The sequence below is a fragment of the Rhamphochromis sp. 'chilingali' genome (assembly GCF_963969265.1).
Source record: "Rhamphochromis sp. 'chilingali' genome assembly, chromosome: 10".
Taxonomy (NCBI): domain Eukaryota; kingdom Metazoa; phylum Chordata; class Actinopteri; order Cichliformes; family Cichlidae; genus Rhamphochromis; species Rhamphochromis sp. 'chilingali'.
The window spans coordinates 25539038-25554360 of NC_137937.1; the positions used below are offsets into that span (position 1 = coordinate 25539038).

Consider the following 15323-nt stretch of genomic DNA (forward strand, 5'->3'; position numbering starts at 1 on the left):
ACAAAAAAAGCAGTATGTGATCAGAACAGAGCACATTCTCATACTGTATGTCACTGTAGGGAAAACAAAAAACTGTCTTAAGTGCTTTGTTTCTTTTTGGGCCGTGGTGGTTTTTTTTTCTGGTAAAAGTTAAAGCATGTGTCATGAAAAAGAATTTTGGTATATTACAGTGGTCTACTTACTACCACCATTTTAATGATGTCTTTAACTAAAATACCCACCAAGAGTAAGCTAGATAATCCTGAAACCGTCCACGACAGTGAGATTATCAGTATATCAGTAGACAATGTCCTAGCAAACCAGGCAGCTCACACAGGTCAGTTTTCTAAATGGATGATATTTTATTACATTACAGAAAAGATAAGCACGACTTAAACTCATAATGCTACTGATTGAAGTCAATCTGCAGATTCTGTGTTATCAGAATTTGTTTCAGTAATGCTTTAATAATGTATTCCTCCTCACCAGAAATTTGTCCTATAACATCACTAACCATAGGAAAATAAGTTATTATATTAAAGCATATATTACCTAAATAAACATTTTTAATAGATGGTATTTAATAGGAACTGCCTGGCAAAATCACAATGCCGTCATTGTTCATCCAAAGGCTTATTTCATTTGCCACTACATGCTCACTTAAAGCCCTTCCATTAGTACCTACTCAGGTCAGCTCAGCAGTGCTCGACATGGTTTTTTAGTACCTAAGGTAAACTTGGTGTATACCTTAGGTACTATGTGTGGGCTACCTTGGTAACCCCAAGTCCAACGGATGTAACCTTTTTGTATTTTAGTATAATTTTATTGTTTTGTTGTTAAATTTGACTGCAGAGAGCGGAACATCTTTATTTACCTTTTGATCAAACCTCAGCAGTATTGGTCTTGCATGGGGGAGGAGTTTGGGGACAGAGCCTGTCCTCCTGTGCTTTTCTCAGAGGGTTGAGTGTAACGTTATTAGCTGCTACTGCTGGAGCCAAGACTAGGCTCTCTGCCAAATCCGCCCTTCTATACAACATTTCAAAAACTGGATTTTATCCAAGTTTCTAATTTTTTCCCTCTGCTTTGCAAGCATTTCAGTGCTTGAATGCTCCACATAACACTCATTGTCATTTCGGTACCAGCTGAGTTTCTGTTGCTGCACCCTGTTTTTTTTTTTTTTTTAAAGCTTTTAGACTGGATTTAAACTCTACTAAACTTTAAACAAGAGAAGATTAAACCAAAAACACATTTTTCTTTTTTTGTATCATATTTTATTTTATTTTACTGACTAATCACTATTTAACTTTAGTTTCTGCAGTAAACATACAGTACTGTCTAAAACTCTTGAACCAACCTTCATTTCTGTTGCTTCCAATGAGTCGGACTTTCTTAGTGTTTTTTTTTTCCTTCATGGCCTTGAGTGATAGTTCCCCAGTATTGCTACAGGTCTGTCTGTCATGACCATTTTCAGAGGAGGGTATTTTTGTTGAACGACTTACTATGACCTATGAAGCATTCATGTCGAAAGAGGCACCCAATTAAAGGGATAAAGCAGTGTTATGTCTACATACAGTGGTGTGAAAATAATGTTTACCCTCTTCCTGATTCCCCTGTGTTTTGCATATTTGACACACTTGCATGTTTCAGATCATCAATTTTTTTTGTATTAGATGAAGATAACCCCAATGAATACAAAATCCAGTTTTTAAAAGATGATTTCACTGATTAAGGGAGGCAAGTTATCAAAATCTACCTGTTCCTGTAAAAAAGTAATTGCCCCTCCTGTTAGATCATGAATTAACTTTGACCACATTTTTTTGGAAAGCTGAGTTCAGTTTTACTAAACACACTCGGGCATTATTACTGGCAGACCTGCTGAATCAAGAAATCACTGAAATAGAATCTGTCTGACAAAGTGAAACAGGCTAAAAGAGCTCTAAAAGCAACACATCATGCCACGATCTGAAGAAACGCCTGTGAAACGAAGTCACTGAAATCTGTGAGGCGGAAAGGGTTACATATAGCCATTTGTAAGGCTTTGGGACTCAATTGAACCAAAGTGAGAGCCATTATACACAAATGGAGAAAACTTGGAACAGTGGTGAAGCTTCCCAGGAGTGACCGGCCTACCACAATTACTCCAAGAGCACATCGACGTCTCATCTAGGAGCTCACAAAGTACCCAGAACAACATTAAAGAACCGCAGGCTTCACATGTCTCAGTCAAGGTCAGAGTTCATGATTCAAAGAAAGTGACTGGTAGAGCAGGGCGATATAACCAAAAATATTTCTCACGATATAGATTTGAAAATTTGCGATAACGATATAACTGACGATATAATTGACACTAGAGAAAATACTTTACAACTCCACAATTTTATTAGTGCAAAAAAAACCCCATCAATGTATTTTCACTTAAACAAGCAGCTGTTTTTTTTTACATTAAAGTTGTATAAAAACGTAACAGTGCAAATTCCTTGCTGACAGTTTAACCAAAAGGCATTTCCAGTGGAAATTGGCCGACATATCCTCAGCATAACCATGTATAATATCCACAAAACTTAAAAAGAGGCTATACACACACAATACGGTAATATTTTGTTGAAGCACAGTACGTATCACTCCGCGAGGCTCCTGCCTACGATAGCCGTAATGCCCCGACAATCCATCAAGCGGTGTGGGTTCGTAGCTTAGCAAAGTCGTACTAAAACATTTGACAGATTTTCGAGCGCCGTGTACGACATAAAATCGTTTCGAGGTCAGTAAACGCAACCAGAATTCATACATAAGGCACATGGGATTATAAGGGGCACGATTTTCAGAAAAATCAAAGGTTTGATTTTAAGTGTGCCGTATTTACCAAACAACACGGTAATAACGACGGTCCGCTGGCATGCTCTACCAAAAATAGTGCTTTGTTGTGTATCTGACGGACGAAAGCTAAACCAGTTCCACACCACTGTCGTTGCACCATTTTTACAAACCAATTCTGGTTCATCCGTTTCATTCAACGATCCGCTTTCGTCTCTGTGGACTGATGAGACAAATGTTGAACTTTTTGGAAGGTGTCTGTCCCATTACATCTGGCATAAAAGAAACAGATTTTCAGAAAAGGAAAATCGCACCAAAAGTAAAATATGGTGCTGGTAGTGTAGTGGTCTGGGGCTGTTTTATTGCCTCAGGACCTGGAAGACTTGCTGAATTCTGCTGTCTACCAAAACATCCTTAAGTAGAATATCTGGCCATCTGTTTCTGACCTCAACTTGAATATTGAATAAAAAGGCAGTTCATGCTTGAAAATCTTACAATGGGGTTGAGATGAGCCAAAATTCCTCTCTGTAAAAGACTCATTGCACTTGTTGCTGGTAAGAGTGGCCCAGCCATTATTAGGTTTAGGGGGCAATCAGTTTTTCACACAGGGCCATATAAGTTTGGATTTTTTTCTCTCCCCGTAATAATAAACACCTTCATTTAGAAACTGCTTTTTGTGTCTAATATTTAAATTTGTTTGATGATCTAAACATTTAAGTGAAACAAACATACAAAAATTAGCAAATAGTATTAATAGAAGGGTGACTGTCAAGACGCCATACTTAAGGAAAGAAAATAGAAATAAAAATATGACGTAAGTTACAGATGTCAAAACAAGGGATTTTTATTGGACTGAATTATTGGATTCTTTGGAGTGAAATCCTTTTTTGCCATTTCTGATTCAGTTTGCATGGAGATGGTCAGGAAAGCGTTGTCAACAGTCACAAGAGTGGAATGTGAGTTGGAAATGAAAGTGTAGAAGTACCCCTCCCTGTAAATAAAAGGAGAAAATCTTATTTGTCAAGTGCTTTGTGAAAAATAAGTGAATATTATAATCAGTTGGCTCTGCAGAATGAGCCTTTCATCCTGCAGATGAACTTCGAATTCCACCGTCTTAGACTGCAGCTGGTGACAGTCCTTATTCTGGTCTGCAGGCTCAGTAAACTCACTGTAGCGGCACTTGAATCAGTAGTCACTTTCTGCAGTTTCCAGTTGGAGTGACCCTCCAGTTCGCAGCAGTTCTGCTTCCACTCTCAGAGAAAGCAGAAACCACATTGCCACAATAACAACCTGGACACTGATCGCAGATAGCATCATTTACACAGGCAAATAAGGGGGGGAATAAGCTCGAATTACTTAAAGTATACTTGGTAACTCTTATTATGTCTGGGTGGCCCACCAAGGTAAAGTTTATCTGTGAGGAAACGCTTATCAATTTGTAGGTGAATGTTTATCTTAAATCAAGATAACTGTGCTCACAAAGTCGACCTTCATTAATGTCTTTAAGAATTGACTGGTACTAGTCTTACTATAATCAAAATTAATAATGGTAATGTATAATGCATGGACTGTGCACTACAATAATTATACTTTGTAATGTGAAAATTGCACCGGCCGCAATGCTCCTGATGCATTCTTAATGCACATGTAGTTACAGACGCACACAGTGTTTTGTGGTGCAGGATATTTACTTTTGGACTGTAGATGGCAGTCTTGTTGTTCCCTATGCTGTTTTTCTAACCTAGTCATGAAAAGTCAGCCACCATACTACTAATGATTTCACGGATGGCACTTAGTAGTATGGTGCCAATTTAATATGACTGGTTTGTTAAAAGGATTATTTAAAAACGTTTTTAATGTAATGTATTTGGAATAACACTAATAAATGTATTTTTTTATTCATATTGTAAATGGCTCATTTTGTTTTGTACTGAGGAGAGTGTTTTAAAAAAAGGGAAACAAAATCTGTTAATCCCTTCATGAAAGGTTGAGCTCATAATGAAGGATTCATGTTATCAGTGTAGGCCTGGTTAGGCAACAGTTCATTATTCAGACTGTGAAAGTGACTCGGGTACTTCCTTTGAGACTGAAAAACACCTTTGGACGTGTGAAGCTGGGGTGCTTGAATTCTATCTGGGACAGAACAGCTCTTTGTACAGCCGAGATGACTGTCAGTGTTTCTATTAGGTGCGCTTCTCTTTATTCGGATGGGTTTGTTTCTTTCCCAGTCAGTTTGACAGTGATTTCAGCACTGCTTGATCTATAATAAAAATAAGATGGAAAAAGATGCAGCCACAGACAAAGCAACAGAAATTCCTTGTACTGACATTTTTTTTTGTAGATGTAATTTGACTGCATCAGCTTTAGCTACACTGAAACAATTTTGAAAGGTTTTACTCCCAGCTCAACCAGAACTTTTCACGGACAGAAAAAATAAATTCTGCTTTCTGTCTGTCTTTCCTTCTCTCCCTCCCCTTTTGTTTTCCTTCAGATATATCCAGCTATGGATATGGACAGTGCCAGTTCAGTGGTGCTGCAGGCCTTAACCCAAGCTACCAGTCAGGACACAGCTGTGCTCAAGCCTGCGGAGGAGCAGCTCCGGCAGTGGGAGACCCAGCCAGGCTTCTACTCAGTCCTTCTGGTGAGGCCATGATATCAAAGAAGAGAAATAAAGTCTACATCAAAACCACTAAAACTAATAAAGATCTTAATAGGGTATTTTGCTGAAAGTTAGATGCCACCGGGTTTAATTTATCTGCTGAAACGTATCATTTTAGGGCTTCTTTGTTTTCAGATGGATGGAAATATTTCTCTCGGCATTAGAACAGGACACTGAGGAGTAAGATATTTTCTGTTTTAACAGTCTGTCCAGTCACCTTCACACGAAAGTAACTAACAAGTTTTTTTTCTTTTTTAACCACATCAACTGTCAATATGCAAAAGCATGTGTGGTGACAAAGCTGGTAAACAATGCCCTGACCGGCACCTACCACTTGGTGTCTTTTCACCACAAAGCCCTTGTGGATCCACAGTGGATCCTCACACATTTTTGTTTGCTGTCTAAACCATACAATACAATACAATGAGATGGATTTCACTTTCATCTCTCTCTGCATTTTGTAAATAAATTGGCTCAGGTTGTGTTCTGCAAGGGTAAGCTCGAATGATTATTACATTCATGGAACAGTTTATTATTTTCCTTTATATTTGCCAATAATACACTGTAGATTTGTGAGACAACACTGCATGCGATTTCCTTTTCACGTTGGAAGTCTCTCCGAAAATTCCTTTTGAAACTACTTCTCCACGATGTGAAATATAGTGAAACTAACGATAGCCTTTGTTGTCTGTCTCCTCTCGTAGTCCTGTTGCGTCTTAGACACGGGATATGTTACATTCCGGGTTTTACAGTGACATGATCTTATTATTCAAACATTGATGATATTTGTTGATGTTACAACAGTTACTGAATGAGCCATGCTTCTTGCACAATGAGTACTATGGGTGAGGTCTAACAGTACATCACGTAATATTAGATGCATTAGGTTAGACTTCCTCTTTTAACCGTATTAGAATAAAACATTTTCACAGCTACTTAGGGTGTCATCTTGCAAATTATCTATCTAGTTATGCTAATGCATCCATGCACACTTTAGTAACCTTTAGTAAGTCACAGCAATTAGTAATGTGTAAGTTTGTAAAGACAGCTTTGTGAGGTGAGGTACACAAAGTAATTTGATGTTAGCTTCTGATTATTCCGGTCTTTATTTTGGGGTGGGTTTTTTTTTATTTATTTTTTATTTTTTTAAAGGCAGTAAATGTAGTTACCACTGTTGTGCTATGTGACTAAAGATGCTGAGCTCTCTCTCTTTGGAGAAGCATAAGGATGGATCCCTCCGGATGATGATGCTGCAGGTATTGAATCAGTGCTGCAGTATTAAATTGATGATGACCCTGATGAAGGCTACAAGCGGAAACGTGCTGCTTAAGCAATAAAGGTCTTCTGTATACTCAGTATTGGGAAGGTTACTTTTAAAATGTATTCCATTACAGATTACAGAATACATGCCCCAAAATGTATTTTGTAACATATTCCGTTACATTACTCAATGAGCGTAATGTATTCTGAATACTTTGGATTACTTAATGTATTATCATGCTTTTTACAACTACATGAAAGTACTATTGTGTGATTTTTATTACTATTACTGAAGGCTACTCGCCATTAGGGCTGCCACAAACGATTATTTTGATAGTCGACTAGTCACCGATTATTTTTGCGATTAGTTGACTAATCAGATCATGCATCCATTGGACGTACAGCTTATTGCACCAGCATGCATCTGCTCTTATATAACTATCATTAGCTCTGGGAAGACACAAAGGACGACTGTTTGCCTTTCCTGGACTGCGCTGTGCACATTGAAGAGAACGGCAAACTCAACATCGAAGTTTACCAGAAGCCCACACACACGGACCAGTACCTCCTCTTTGACTCCCATCACCCTTTGGAACACAAACTTGGAGTAATTAGGACCCTACGCCACCGGGCAGAACATGTTCCCTCTAAGCCTGAAGGAAAAAAAGAAGGAACACACACATGTAAAGGAAGCACTCGTGCGGCTATCCTAAATGGGCGTTCTTAAAGTCAGCAAAGAGGCACAGAAAAGAAGACCAGACACCAGCGAGGGAGGATAAGAAGGACAGACGCAAAGGACAGACGCAACAACATTGTCATCCCCTATGTAGTCGGTGTATCAGAAAAACTCAGTTTTCTCCAAGCATGACATCCCGGTGCATTTCAGACCCAGCAACACGCTCAGACAAAAACTGGTTCACCCGAAAGACAAAACGCCAAAACACAAACTTAACAATGTGGTGTATGCTGTACAGTGCAGCGAGGAATGCTCAGACCTCTACATTGGAGAGACCAAACAGCCACTTCACAAGCGCATGGCACAACACAGAAGAGCCACCTCCACAGGACAAGACTCAGCAGTCCATCTGCATCTTAAGGATAAAGGACACTCTTTCGAGGATGCCAATGTTCACATTTTGGACAGAGAGGACAGATGGTTTGAAAGAGGAGTGAAAGAAGCCATCTATGTCCACTGTGAGCGACCATCTTTGAACAGAGGCGGGGGTTTACGACACCAACTCTCTGCCATCTATAATCCAGTTTTGAGATCCCTTCCCAGACGCCTTAACGCCCACTCACATCCTGGGCCATCTGACCTCAGGAATTCGCATGATAAGGTGGGGCCAGGTTTCACAATGAACACACCCGAAACTCTGGCTGATTGGGACCCACACCCAGTTTCACACCTTGGCTCAGGCGATTAGAGGATCATCAGGGGGTCCTTTTGTCCCTCTGTGGGGGGGTCGCTCCCACTAGGTTATATCTGGGACTCTCCACCATTTGACCTTAGAACTGAAGAAGCTTCTCGGATGAGAGGTGAAACGTCTTCAACTTAAAGAAGTCCAGACGCTTTTCTTTGCAAGCTCCTTTGACTAATAAGAGTAATATTAAAACTAACCAGCTGCCGCCATTGTTGGAAACTGAGCTGGGCTGCGCTATGAATTCTGGGACAGAGCTACTTCTTCTTCTTCGGGGTTTAATGGCAGCTGGCATCCTTGTACATGCAGTGCTGCCATCTTCTGATTCAGTCCATTATTACACTCTTAAATCCTACTACTTATTCCTGCGTCTTTTGGGATCTTACAAAGCGTCAAACGACGCGTCGACTATTAAATTAGTCATCGACGATTTTAACAGTCGACGTAATAGTGACTAGTCGACTAATCGTAGCAGCCCTACTCGCCATACCAATACCAACTAGATTTTTAAATTGTAATATATAATGAGTAACAGTAGGTTGACATTAGGTAAGGCTGCACTTTTTGCAGCGATCTCGTACGGAAAACTATTCTGCGCGTATATAAAACAGGTCCGTGGCTCCGAACCGCAGTAAAGGAACCTCTGACTAATACGTCGGGTTCCGTGTCGGGCTCCGTGTCGGGCTCATAGCCAAAAACTAGCCTGCCTTTGTTGTTTGGGTCAAGTTTGCTAGTGAGAGACAGAGAGAGGCGTTGAAAGGCTGCTCCACCAGAACTTATTGTTTTGGAGGAAAACACGAACACAGAGTACAGTCGAGTCTTAAGAACTTACTTAGAACTGGGCTATACTGCCCATGAGGCTACATTCTTTAGGGCTATGCCTGTAACACTCTGCCTATTGCTTTCATATTAAATCACTTTTTGTACAATAATTTTTAATTATGCGGGCCGCAAGTGGGGGTAACATGGGCCGCGAGATTGAGACACAGGCATTAGAGCCTCTTAATATGTGTTTTGTTTGGGTTTCCGCCGGCGTAGAATTACCAAAAATAGAGAGGGGACAGCCTAACATAGGAAACAGGAAAAGACCGCCATGTAATCCTTTTAATTCAACAAAGTAACTGTATTCTGAATACCACCTTTTTAAACGGTAACTGTAATGGAATACTGTTACTCATATTTTGTATTTTAAATACGTAATGGCGGTACATGTATTCCGTTACTCCCCAACACTGTGTATACTACAGGTGTTGCTGGATCTTCCATCTCTTTAGTAACCAGTTAGCTCAGGAAAATAACTTTTAGATTTACCGGTACAGCACTTAAACTGATGCAACTAATGTAGATACCTAATCAGCAAATTATATTACAGCAAGTCAGCGCAATTAGGCATGTAGACATGACCAAGATGACCTGCTGAAGTTCAAACTCAATGTCAAAACGGGAAAAAATGTGATTTCAAGTGACTTAGCTTGGCATGGTTGTTGGTGCTAGACAGCCTAATATTTCAGAAACTTTGTAATATCCACTGAACAGCCGCTCTCTGGACAAAAATGCGTTGTTGCTGCCAGAGGTCAGGGGAGATGGCTTCACTGCTTCAAGCTAATAGGAAGACCACAATAGCTCCACTTGTTACAATCAAGGTATGCAGAAGAGTATCTGAACACCCAATATGAAGGTGACACACTTGCCAGCTAAGAATAGGAACCTACAGTTCACACGACATCACCAAAATTGACAATAAAAGGTTGCCCCATACTTTGGGCCCCTTAGTACCAATTGAGCATTGTTTAAACACCCGAGCCTACCTGAGTAATGTGGTTGCCCATCTCCATCTCTTTTTGACCACACTTTTTTGTGTAAAGGCTGTTTTCGTTCTCATTTTCTGATTGCTGCTTCCAGTAGGAGTAATGCACTCAAATTCACAAAGATCCAAAGATTTCTTTTGATATAGCACTGTACTTCAGAGGCCTTCAAAGTCTTGAGATCGTAATCCAACATAGCACCTGTTGGGTGTGGTGAAATGGGAGAGTCACATTGATGTACAGCCAACAAATCTGGTGCAACTGTGTGATACTATTGTGTCTGAGGAATGGGGTCATGTTGTTGAAGCTGTGCCACAAAGAATTTAGGCAGTTCTGAAGTTTTTTGGTTTTTCCCAAATGCTTTTTCAACAAAACAAGGGAAGCATTTCTAGAAATACTAGTTTTCTTTAGAAAGCATAGAATACTTGTATTTACACACATTAACAGAATTATTTAAGAAAAATTAAATATTACCAGTGGCAATATTATCAGCTCTCTGGAAAACTAAACTTTTTATTGAGCACAAAGCACTGCTGTGAACTGATGTTTTAATGCTTGAAGCTTGTAAAATCAAGTTAAAACTGAAGGTTATCTTAAAAAACAGTATAAAAACTTGAGGAAAAAATATGATACTAAAAACAAAAGAAATCAGATTAAATCAGACTTGAGAAATAGAGTTGTTGGTGCTTACATATAAGAAGATGGATATACAAAGTTATCAGAGCGTATAGTGTATAAGTATTGAAAAATTGAAGAGAGAGCCACACAGTATAGAACAAACCTGGCAGAGGAAGGAAGCAAAAGATTTGAAGGACTCTAGAAAGAAAACTAGTGAAAGCTGTGTCTAAAGACCCCAGAACAAGTGCCAAGACATTAGTGGATGACTAGCAAAGTGTCAAAGAAGACGATCCTGCACAGAAATGGACAAAGAAAGGTTTGCAACCTTGCAGGAAACGTGTGAGACTTGTTTAAAGCTACAACAAGTCACAGCGGGCTGTTACCCAGAAAAAAAGGATACACAATACACAATTGTCTATTAGTAACAGGGAGGCTAATAGTAATAGTTGACCCTGGTAGTTTCTGTAAAATAATAACAAGCTGGTTTTTTGCATATCTCATATGTATAGGACCAACTACGAGATTTCCCTGAGGTTAGTTAGGACATAGAGAGATGGCGAGGCACAAAGTGAAAGTTCCTCCTACATGGAGGTTTTTTTTTTATTTTTTATTTTAGTTTGTTTGTTTTAAATTCCCACCTAACATTATTGCTGTTCAGGGCATTCTCCAACAAGCCTGACTGAGTGAGCTGAGCAACTAACGATGTGTGAGACAGTTCTGTAAGCCTGTCTCTTCCTGGATGCAGTTCAGACTTGTGCCATTTTAAAAGTGATAAGTGAATGCTAGCAGAGCCAGCCAAATAAGATTGTAACTTTTATGGAAAGGAAATAAATGTTGCTCATGAAACTGATGCATTCAGATGGCCTCAGATTAATGGAGGAGAATGCACATCAGAATGTGACATTTGTTTCTCTCCTTTAATTGCAAGTGTAGGATGGCCAAGATGTTAACTTTGACCTTACATTGCAAAAATGTAAAACACATTTTTTTTCCCCCGTGTGAACTTTTAGACATAGGTACAAACTGTAGCATAATTGGTGGGGACATACAATCACAAGGTGATTTATTATTACATTTGTAATACTGAAAATCACCACAAACTTTTTCTTTAACTCACTTTAAAAGCGTGTGTGCTTTGATGTTTTGTGGAATTGGGGGGTGGGGTCATATTGCTAGACCCCATCTCAAAAATCCCATCTTGGGTCATCCTTAGCTTTGAGTTCAGTGTTATCTCTGGAGTCACAGATGATTTAAATTTTCACGAGATGTTCCTGATACCACGGTCCCTGGCAATTACGCCATGGTGTGCTGTGTGCGCGCTGTCTCATCTCATTTAGTATGATAGCGGTCTCTTAATCTCTCACCTCAGAGATGGTACAGAAGGTGTCAGTAAATAAAGAGCAAGGGAACCAAAGCAGCTGAATTACTGTTTCAGAGAGGAATCTGATGAGGATTTTGTTTCTTTCTTAACTTGCATAGTTAAATAAAAAAAACAGATGGATATTTTAGGTTTGCATTAAAGCAAAAGTAAAAGTTATGCTTTTTGAAAAATCACGTTGTCATTTTATCTCCCAAACTTGAAAGGACTAAGTTTCCAATCTTTGATGTTACTGTTCTCTCTTTATGGAGCCTCTGCCTTTGCCGTGTAAGGAAGAATGACTTTACACAGCAGTATTTTCTGTGGTTACGTTTTAAATCTCAGTGATTTTGGCATTTATGATAAGTAAAGCTGCATTAGTTTGGTCACTTGAGACATATTGTAACATAAAGTCAGTGTGACCTGGATTTTAACGGTGCTGTATCTTAAAGGGCTTGTAGCCATCAGAGTACTGTGTAGTCCTACTCATTTGAGCTAACAAGGCACTGTGAGCTGAGCTGATTATGTTTCTTTCCCACAGAATATCTTCAATAACCACATGCTGGATGTGAATGTCAGGTGGCTTGCGGTTCTGTACTTCAAGAATGGCATCGACAGATACTGGAGGAGAGTTGCACCTCAGTAAGTGCTTGCTTGTGTCACGTTCTCTGCTGCTAATCAGCCTCTCTATTCTGCCTTTCCATTTTAGACCTTTTCTTTTCTCTCCTGCAGCTCATCGTTTCCTTTCTTGTCTCTTCCACTCCTGAAGCATGTCTATTCATCGGTCTTAATCTCTTTGCCTGATTTTGAGGCTTTATTTTCAAATCTTTTTGTTTCATATTTGCAGTTGCAATTTTCTGTTTTGTCACAGCCTCCATGTCCTCCATTTTCCCATTGTCTTTCCTTCACTAGTTTTAGCTTACATCTGCATTTCTCTCTCCATCACTTCTCACAGCTGCCATTTTCCCCCTTTTTTACCTTCTGTCCTGATTATTCATATCATTGTGATTTGATTTTATGCTCGGTTTATTCTTTTGTGTCTCTTTTGTCTGGTGTAAGATCGGATTTTAGTAGTCAAAACCTACAAATTTTCTTCGGGTACCTGACTAGCTGGCTTTTGTAAGGTTTGAATGGACGTTTGCTGTTAAACTCACAGGAGAGGAGCTGGTTGGAGGTAATCGGTTCTGCCTAAGCACTTGTGGCCACTCTTTGACTGCTTCGCATTGTTGCAGTTCATTTCTGTTGTTGTTGTAAGTTTGGTAAGTTTTCTGCTCTTACCAAAGTTGAGTCACTCTTGTCAGTAGTTCTGTAAACTAAATTTTACTTGGAGTGCTGTGGTCCGTGGATTATTGATGCGATTACTTTTGGACAATGCCATTTACCCAGAGGTTGGATAGTGTGTGACTCAGCACAGTTCATGTGGTGTCAGTGTATGAAGTGTAGGCAACATGACATAACATTTTTGTTACAGCAGCTTACAGTAATAGACTTTAACTGAATTAATTTAAAAATTGTTTAAAAAAAAAATTAATCTGTGAGTGTGTTGCCAGATTTAGTTAACTTGAGGTTTTGAAATACTTTGTCCAGGTACATTTACAATAGTTATTGTTTCTAAGTCATTAGCAAAGCCACATTTTTGCGTCAGTCCTTTAAATAAGCAATTATTGAACAGCAAGCCTTGGATTTTTGTCTCACTTTCTGAAGGGACTTTTAGTTACAGTACTGGGTAGAGTAGTAGATGATGATAAATAGTTTTAACAAGTCATTGTTAAAAAAGCTAATGCCCATTTCCATCCAAAATGGTGTTACTAGATACCATTACAGGCCGCACCAACTCGGCTCTGTGTCCTGGCTCATTTTAGCACGACTGTGCCACTTGGAGCTAATAGTGCCGTCATCAGTGTTAATGTAACACATGTGCTGCTGCTGTGACAAGCCCAGAAATTCTCCTATGAACAAGGTCAACTTCCTTTTTAATGGACTTAATGAAAAAGCCTAAATTAAGATGGTACAAATGTAAAAGGTAAAGCAGCTTTACAATCAAATAATAATCAAATATTAAAACTACAGAGATGAATACAGTTAAAAATATGACATTAATGGATAATACAGTAATTTACCTGTTTACAGTTTCCCGCTCTGATCAACAGATGTTCCAGTGACTTCAAATTACAACATAAAAACTTAAAGCTGAAGAATTCTTACTTAACCTAATGTTAAACTGATAAATCTATTTGTTACATTTATGCCATCCCTGGTGTACTGTCAGCTTTGGGAAAACCGCTGACCTCGATGCAACCAGAACCAACATTGTACAAACGAAAAGGACATTTATGCAGAACCGGGTGATTTACATTTTTAGTTGGAATTCGGTTGATTTAGCTGAATTGTTATGATGAGTTAATTTTATGGAGTTGTACTATAGTGTGCCCTAGTTTGGCAAATGAATGAATAAATATTGTTAAAGTAGGATTTAAGTAATTTGCTTGTAAAACAATAGAAAGCTGGCCTATATTCTCCACTGTTGCTGAGGGAGTGACTCACTTGAGCAACCTGCAGTTCTTAGAGAGGTTTTTACACCAAATCTGCTTCTTGTTCTGCATTTATTCAAATGCATTTTTGAAAATACATCTCCCTGCAACATATTATGTGGCTGGAAACACCCACATAATAGCCAGAACAACCTAATAAAATTTGGAGTTGAGTGTTTCTCTTTCAGGAAATTTTCAGTCTGTGCATTGTGTTAAATCTTTTTGTGTCTCTCACTTGGTTGATATTTTCCACCCTCAAATCATCAGATTTTCTAGCTCCTTGCAGACTTACAAGGACAAAATGGGGCTCAGGAGCATACTTGCTTACGTTAATATATCTTTTAATCTTTCATCCTGTATTTCTTTAAAGCTTGCCTCACCCCCGTATTCCCAAAATATGTGTGTGTAGCAAATCTTGTATTACTAATTTGCAATCTCCCTGCAAGTAATTTGACTTCCACCCATCTCGCTTCTCTTTCTGCCACGGGTTACAGCATGAGTCACTCCTCACGGTTCTTCAAATCAGATGCTTTCAATGTGCCTAACTTCAGCAGCAGCTGAATTAGAACAGGCTAACTCATCATAAAACAACATATTTTCTTGCATATTCACACAAATTGTGACTATTTTGCGACCTCCAAAGTATATCTGGTTTGGAGGACAGCAGGTTTATTCAAAGTTTACTAATTAATTAATGCATTTCACAGGATCTTCACTTAATAATGTAGCACATTTAATTGATTTTAATAAATCCCTTACCAAGTTGGCTATTTTGTCATATTCATTATTGCCATAATATTAAAGTCTGTGATTTGCACGTCTAGAATCCAAATTGAGATAATAGGGGTCTCTTAGGATATGTGCTGCATTCAACAATGCCAGGGC

The 15323-nt window shown here is 39.0% G+C and overlaps 1 protein-coding gene across 1 annotated transcript in view; it reads left to right on the top strand.

Moving 5' to 3' along the window:
- ipo11 (importin 11) overlaps nt 1-15323 on the top strand; it is a 128014-nt gene that overhangs the window by 1536 nt on the left and 111155 nt on the right. Inside the window, exons 2-3 of the mRNA XM_080893946.1 lie at nt 5282-5431; nt 12449-12549. Coding sequence (XP_080750072.1) covers nt 5294-5431; nt 12449-12549 — 239 coding nt within the window. The 5' untranslated portion in view covers nt 5282-5293. The remainder of the gene's footprint in view (nt 1-5281; nt 5432-12448; nt 12550-15323) is intronic.